We start from the raw sequence: 8,004 nt of genomic DNA on the forward strand, positions 1-8,004 counted from the left end.
CTACAAGCTACTTGTTAAGCTTAAGGTTCTGTTTTGATATTAGCTAGTCATCTTTTAGCTAACATTACCTGCATCCAGCAGCTTTACTCAACTCAGTCGGTTAGTTTGGAGGGAAAAACTGTGAAAAGTTCTTTGTGTTTTGCTGGTTTGCTGCCGTGATTCTAACACAAACCTGCGTAGCTCCGCCTAGCAGCAGCAGGTCTCCTTCACAGGTGTAAACCCAGCTCGAGCGTCGTAGGGCTCATGTTGCGTTAAAGGCGACTCGGTAAAACAGGTTACAACATGTTAACAACGGATTAAACAGTTTTAACTGCTGATAAAAGTGACAGAGGACACAAATATGGGAAGTGTGGAAGCCTCTACTGTATCAAATTGACAGAGGAATAACAGAGAGTTGGCCATTCTAAGGTAAAAACCCAGCGTATACAGTGTTCATGTTTTTTTTTTTTTTTTCATCCAGACGGCTTCCCGCGCCCCCCCTGCAATGACACGGCGCCCCCTCTAGGGGGCGCGCCCCACAGTTCGGGAACCTCTGATGTAAACATTCTGAACTCAGTTTAAAGTTCCAACTTCAGCTGATGCGTTTTTAAAAAAATATATTTTCTGAAATTACATTAAAAATAAATGTAGCTGTAGGTCACGGCTTCATTTATCAGTGCTGATGGTCAGTCTTTAGTTGATGCTGTCAACACAACAGGGCAATTAAAGAACTCTTTCCTTTCTTACCCCTAAGCCTAATAGCAACTGCATAGTGTTGAGTGAAAAACACAGTAAATGTACTGATTGTTAGTATTGTAAGGTTTTTGTGCTATAAGATCTTGTTACAGCCCTGTTTGTTAATGGTAAATTTGTGTGAAAACAAAAATATGTAGAATGTAGCAGGTTTTAATTCTACATGTTCTCATGAACACTGTCTGTGCCTTTTCCTGTGCTGACATGGTGAAAGTCTTGGTATGTGACGTCTTACTGTCTTCATGGCAAAACAGCCAAAACGCTTCACCTCTGGTGACATCTGTCCTCTCAGACCACAAAGAGAGCATTCAGCCCCGCTCTGTGTTTCTACACCACAACGAAATCAGGCTAATCACTCCCGCTGAAAGAGCTCCTGGGTAATGAGATTACATCATGTGGCATTCAGGCCGAGTAAAACTGATGAACATCAGCGCAATTGTCTCTGATGTGACTGGAGCGGCTGGTCAGTCTGTTTGGCAGGTTACACCAAATCGTTTCCACTTGAAGCCCCATGCTGCTGCTAAAGTTTTATCCTCTGTATTTATTGAATAGTTTTTCTTTTTCTTTCATTCATTTTAGACAAAGCTTAGGATCACAAGGTGTCATTAAGTTAGGACTTTAGAAGTCACAACATGTGTAAATATTTGGGTCAATTCACTAAGTTCTGATAAATAATGAGAAGAAATGCTCTTGTATAGAGGAATCATAAATTTTCCTGTCATGTGCAAGAACTGTCACGTCTAAATATTTTTTAAATGCCCTTCCAAACAACATAAGCCAAGGTACCGAAAGGCAAATATTTTCTAGACTGTTTTTTTTTTTTTCTTTCTTTTTTAATGAAATATAGCAAGCCTATAATTATATCTTTGTCTCTTCTGCCCCCTTCAGACCACCACAAGCATCGTGTTGCAGAGAGGAAGCTTTATGGAGTTGAGGGAAGCAGCACTTTCTTGGAGTGTATCCCCAAATCCCTTCAGGCCAGAGTCACCTGGACTTATCAGAAACAACCACAGAACCCGAGAGAGGAGGTGAGAGAGTGCGAAGGTTGAGAACGAGTTGGGGATGCAGGCACATTGTAACGATGCTGTCTGAGGTCACCGTATTGTTTTGTTTTTATCAGATTATCCACTTCATTATTTTCTTCTTATTGCTCTAATTCAGGACTTTTGGATGATTCACCTCCCATGACAGCTGAAAATGTAATTAGAGTAACTCTACCCATAAGGGGCCACTGACTAGATTGGGTTTCATAAGAGCATTACCTAAATTACTCATCAGAAAAACATGCTCATTTTTATTCTCTTCAGAATCTGTCAAAATATTGCTGCTAACAATGATTCACAATTTGCAGTATCACACAAAGAACCAAAACTGGTGACTTAATTTAGGAATTTATATCAGTGTTTAATTAAGAGACTGAAAAAAAACAAAAAAAACAAACAAACTTGAAATCTGTTGCTCTAAAACACTCCATCGATTCAGAATGAGTTGAATTATTTTGCAAAGAAGAATTTCACGAAAGTAATTACATTTTATTTCCATAGTACCAGTTCTGTACAAATGTAATCTTAAGACACTTTACAAGTCAATAATTTCTATCCATATAGATAAATAGCAGAAGGCATTGTTGTGGCATGATCTTGGAGAGAAAGCTATTAGATAAAGAAATATTCCATAGTTGGTAGCTCTTTCATTTGCTTTACCCAGGAGTGAAATGGTTAAATACAGAAAGGGCCTCAGTTTTCTCTGTAGACAGAGGACATTTGATCATTGGCAACAAAATGTAGGTGGGTCATTCCCTCAGGGAACAAAAACACCAGGCCGCATAGAGACAGTTCAACAGACAAATTGAATCATGTTGTCCGAGCTGAACCGAATCATATCTTTGACTCTAGGTACGTCTCGATGAACGTATCCTGCAGACAGACAGGGGCCTACTGATTCGTCGGGTTCTCAAGAGAGATGTCGGTGTCTACCAATGCCACGCTATGGAGCACGGATTCACCCAGACATTGCTGGGAATCACTTTAGAAGTCGTACCATCGACGTCTTCCTCCATCTCCAATCTTCCCTCCGACTCCCCTGTTCGATTAGATCCTCGCAGCGGAGGTGCTCCCTCACTGACCAATCAAAAGCTTTGGTATCGGGACTTCATGCAGCTGGTGGACCACCCTAACCTCAGCACTGTTGACCAGATTTGTGAGCAAGTTTGGGCACGGAAGCATGCTGGTGCCGACCAGGTGTCAAAGAGTTTTGAGTCTCCGAGGAAGGAGATCGTACCTTTGGGTCCTGCTGTCCGACCGGCCAATAAGAAGTGGAAGCACCTCCAGGAGATCCGAAAGGGGAGAAACCGCAGGACCCATGATGGGAAACCGAGCTCTCGGGCACCGCGCAGTGCTCGGGAGTGACAACGGCGAGAAACGGATGAAAAAGAGTGAGAGGGAGAGTGAAAGAAAGTAACTGAGAGACCAGATACTCATGGAGGTGTTCACATATACAAGTACACACATAAAGACATGCACAGACACACTCCACCTCCTGTATTGTGTTTATTTATCTATGGATACCACCACTATATGGTACACCATCCCCCTGATTCCTCATCCCTGTGACCAGCTTCCTGCATGTGCTGCCTTACTGCCCAAACTGATTCTGCACGATCCCTTTACACTTCTTCACTAGGATAGTCGCGTGTACTAGCAAATACGCGAGAGGAAATTCACCCTCATGAGGAGGCAATAAACTGACACACACATCTACAGCTTATTCTACAAGCCATTTACACTACTTTAATAGTTAGTGTGTTACCTGTTACTCTCTGGACAACACACTGCTGCCACTCATGAACAATCCGAAAGGTTTTGAGAAGCACTCTTCTATGTATAACATTTCTTTAAGTGACCTAAATATGGACAGAATGGGGAAAGTGACAACTGGAACAATGATGCAAAAATATAGTCTTGAACTGAAAACGAGTAATTATGTTTAAAATGTATGTGCATGTTGCAGTGACATTTGTAAGAGCCAGAGTAATTGACAAACATCTTTCTGTGGCCCTCCTTCCATTCTTATCACCACTTGTCATTTGTACAAATTACACCCTGGAGCCATGAAGAGTTACCAGCACCCGTGGAACACATTATTATTTGTGAAAATGTTATAAATTTGTTGTGGGGTTGGATTCTTGAGTCAGTTTTATTTTTGGAGCCGTTTCCATTGACACATTGAGTTTGTATCATCATAAGCAACAGACTTAAAACAAAGAGATGCACCAATCGGGGTTTTCTGGCCAATTTTAGAGTAGACTTAGAGTTGAGTCAGTGCTCTTCCACATCGAGATGAGTCAGTTAAGGTGGATAAGGCGTCTGGTTAGAATACAGCCTGGCACGGGAGGAAACCCTCCAGGTGGATGGATGGATGACAAAATTATAATCACTGTGGGACTCTTGTACCGCAGACATTTAATAAATAATGTCTGAAAGACCTGCCCAAAAGACCATGCACACGCAGCAACTGTAGCAGTGCTTCATCTATTAAAAATCTGGATCCATGGTGAGTCACTATGGATATATTTATAAATATTACTTTGAATGAAGGATTTACTTCCTCTTTTACTGCTAATGTTAGAACATAGGTGATGACTTCAAATGGTTTACAGTTAAAGTTAACAGCATGTGTGAGCTTTATAGTGCTGCAATAGAAAAAATGTCAACCAATTTGACCACCAGTTTCCACTAAAGTCCATTCAAAGGTTACTGGTACTTGAAGAAACAACACTTCCATATAGTGATACAGTTCTAGACTTAATTTGTTAAGGTTTCAGACCTAGAGGTAAACAGTTGAAGTGGTCAAGCTGAAAATCAGCCATTTCCAATCACCAGATGTCAGAAGTCTTCCTCGGTGCATCTCTGATCAGAATACTTATTTCAGTCAGTGTATGTGGTCTTAGTTAGGAACGAGTCATAACTGACCTCTTACTAAAAAATCATATTGCTGGTTAAAACCACTAGACAGTGGGTAATGATAAATGTACTCATATTCCATAAAGTGGAAGAAGAATACGATGTTTACGGAACAGCAAAAGCTGAAAAAAACAATAAAGCAAATAAATCAATCTATAAAAAAAACAATTTGAGAATACAATTAGAAACCCAATTAGAGCTCATAGTATCACTTGCAAAGAAAAAAATTGTAACTAAAATAATTTGGATGCAATTCAGAACAGTAATTCTTACATACTGTCTATCTTTTTGCTTCCAGCATTTTTGGCATTAAAGATAAATAATGAGAACAGTGGTTTGTGGGGAAAGGGATAAATATGGTAGGAAAGGTCAGAAGAAAGGGGGAGGATTTAAGCAGACTCAAAATATGACAACCCATATTTTTTGGGCTACAGAACAGTATATAAATATATAAATATATCTATATTAGCATGATATTTATGAGTGAGAATAAGGTTTTTCTTTTCTGTATACTAAGCGGTACAACATTTCTTTCGCACTGTTCAATCCTAACTTGTTAGTGATGCATAGATAAGCAGTTGATACACAGTGAGTACAGGATTCCTAGTTCAGCACACGGAATTTCACACAATTCGTTTTCTACAGATTGTGAAAAAAATACTCTACACTTTGTAACCACTTGTTATGTAGTGTTGCAGTCATTGAAATCATTGGATGCTGCTTGAGGATGTAAACTCGGTTAGGACAGCAAGGTTTTCCTTTTTAAATGTCTTAGTCTTTAGGTGTTTTATTTTTAAAGAAACCACATTCGTTGGTTGTTTGTGCTAACATGGTGTGTGTAGCCTGCCCCCTAGTGTTCATTGCTTGAACAGGCTCAGATAAGGAGCCTGTATGTGGTACTTTGGTATGTCATAACCAGTATGCAAGAAAGGAACTGGTGGGTCTTCTTAGATAAAACACGTGTTTATGTTTTACAGAAATAAAATCTGTACCGATATGTTTGTGCTGCTACCACCAAATATCATGGTTTTAATCACATTACCTTAAGTTAGTGTATTCATCCCAGTTAAAAGCAAGGCAGCACAATCCGGGTCTGCGTGGGGATTTTAGATGTACGATATCATTGTCATTGTTATTTATGTACCTTTGTTATAGATGTGTAATTAAGTCTTTAAACTAAACTGAACGATGACGCCTACGAAAGGGACACTCAGCATTTCGACACCACATTGAGCGGGGCTGGACTGACTTAACCATGTGGATTTTCAGTGCTTAAGGGAGCAGCTGATCAGTGCTTTGGACATATATGTGCACCAACCAATTCTGAACCAGCAGTGATGTCAAACGTGCCTGAGTATCCCTTTTTCACCCAGCTTTTTGTTTGTGCTTGAACTTGCATGACTAAAGTTTGTGGCTAATGCATCTGACAATGACATGGTGACATGAGAGTTCGAGAGGTAAAGAAAGCACAATGTTAAATATCATTATTATTCCTATGTATTTATGTGGAAAGATAAGCTGAGTTGTTGTGGACTTTTGTGTTTTCCTTATAAATGTAGATTTATTTCTCTAGTGTTCATGTTCTGCTGACAAGGACTTGTCCTTAGCATTTTTTTTAATCCTTTACAGCCAATGGAAAAGCTTTTTTTCCTGCAGACAGTGTCCAATTAAAGTCTTTTGTTGTTCTAAAAGCCCTCTGTTCCAAATCTTCCTTATATCCCAATTCTATGTGATGTGGTGTTTTTTTTTTTTAAAGCTTACTATGAGAGGCTTTTGTGTTTGTATGTTGAGTGAGTGCATGTGTCTGTGTGCAAGAGTAAACTGTTCACTTGAACACGATTTGTGTCTTCAGCCTGATGGTTTTTGTGGACAACAGAGCTTTGTATATAGTGGCAAAGGTACAGTGGAGTGTTGGGAAGTCTGTAGCTGAAAGTCTGAGGTCAAAGGCCAAAGTTAATGTGGTGCACTGTAATATACCTGGGTCTTTGTGAAATGTCATGTCAAAATGTTTTTGATTAATACAATAAAAATATGCAGTTACTTAAAGATTCGCTTGACTTTTTTTGAACACTATCGCGTTATTGAATGCACTAGAACTGTGCATAATTTGCGGTTTTAAAACTAAGCTTGGGTTCCTATAATCCACATCTCTTGAGGAAAATTTAAAAACCACCAAAGAAAGGGTGTGTAGGGTCCAAATCTCCTTCCTGCTAATCTCTGTGTGTTAGCTACACATGCATCTCAATAAATGAAACTACCATCAGGAAGACATTTTTTTTCTCTTCAGTATGTTGGGAGAGTGGATGTGAATATCTGTGTGTGAGCATGAGGCTGGGAATGTGCAGCTGTTTATCTATCAGGGGTTCTGGGCTGAGCCCTCTCCTGGATCATGTTGGGCCCTCACTAAATGTATGAAATATATCTTAAACAACAGTTTTCCATTCGTTGGCTCAACAACTTTACCGATTTCTAGTTATGGTTCTGTTCTGGGGATGAGTGTGGAACCATCGGAGATGATAATACAAAGAAGGATTCTTCATAAAATCAAGAAAATTATGGACAACCCTGATTAGGCTGTTCATGAGACTGATTTGGGAAAATAGTGTTTTCAGTCAGAGGCTTCTCCAAATTTACTACAGTCTTTGAAGAATTTGAATTAATAAGAGTTACAACATTTAATTTCCCCTTATTGTTGGAATTAATAAAGTGTTTTTTTTATTTGTATTACGTCTCTGCACATCACTCCAGCAGGTGGTACCAATATGTTTTTTCTTCATTTCTCAGGTATATTCTTAGCGAGTTTATTGTCTCATCGACATTAAAAAGCAAATTACCCTCTGTGCTAGAAGGTAATTCACCTCAGTGTCACAACATTAGTCAAATAAAACAACTGCCTTTTCACCCTGTCATCCATTTTAGTGTCTGCAAATTAAATCAAAATAACTATAAACACTATAAATTAGTCTTTATAGAACAGTTTGTGGCTTTATACTTATTGCTTTCACTTTTTCTTTCTCTATATGTTAGTAAATTAAACATCTATATCCTTTGTACTTGCAGCCTGCTTCACATCTTTTCCTGCTCAACTGAGTTTAGAAAATATAACTTTAGCTCCATCCTTTAGTCCTTTTGTCTCCTCATTTCATTATTTTACATGTTTAAACCACAAGGGGGCAGTAAAAGATTTTGCGTTTATAAGCTTTACAGATACCACAGAGTATTTGTAAATATTGATGTTAACATACATGGTAGATAGACGCTTGCATGCAGGAAAATGTTAATGATTTTATTCTATGAACTGTAAAAATAG

At 38.9% G+C, this 8,004-nt stretch overlaps 1 protein-coding gene across 2 annotated transcripts in view; it reads left to right on the forward strand.

Moving 5' to 3' along the window:
* sema3b (sema domain, immunoglobulin domain (Ig), short basic domain, secreted, (semaphorin) 3B) overlaps positions 1–6,740 on the forward strand; it is a 34,746-nt gene extending 28,006 nt beyond the window's left edge. For both annotated transcript variants that reach the window (XM_088011300.1, XM_088011301.1), the window contains 2 exons: positions 1,621–1,760; positions 2,628–6,740. In XM_088011300.1, coding sequence (XP_087867426.1) covers positions 1,621–1,760; positions 2,628–3,140 — 653 coding nt within the window. In that variant the 3' untranslated portion in view covers positions 3,141–6,740. The remainder of the gene's footprint in view (positions 1–1,620; positions 1,761–2,627) is intronic.
* Positions 6,741–8,004: the final 1,264 nt, after the last annotated feature.

The sequence above is a fragment of the Poecilia mexicana genome, unplaced genomic scaffold (assembly GCF_051168715.1).
Source record: "Poecilia mexicana isolate PSO_F unplaced genomic scaffold, ASM5116871v1 scaffold_12, whole genome shotgun sequence".
NCBI classification, from domain to species: domain Eukaryota; kingdom Metazoa; phylum Chordata; class Actinopteri; order Cyprinodontiformes; family Poeciliidae; genus Poecilia; species Poecilia mexicana.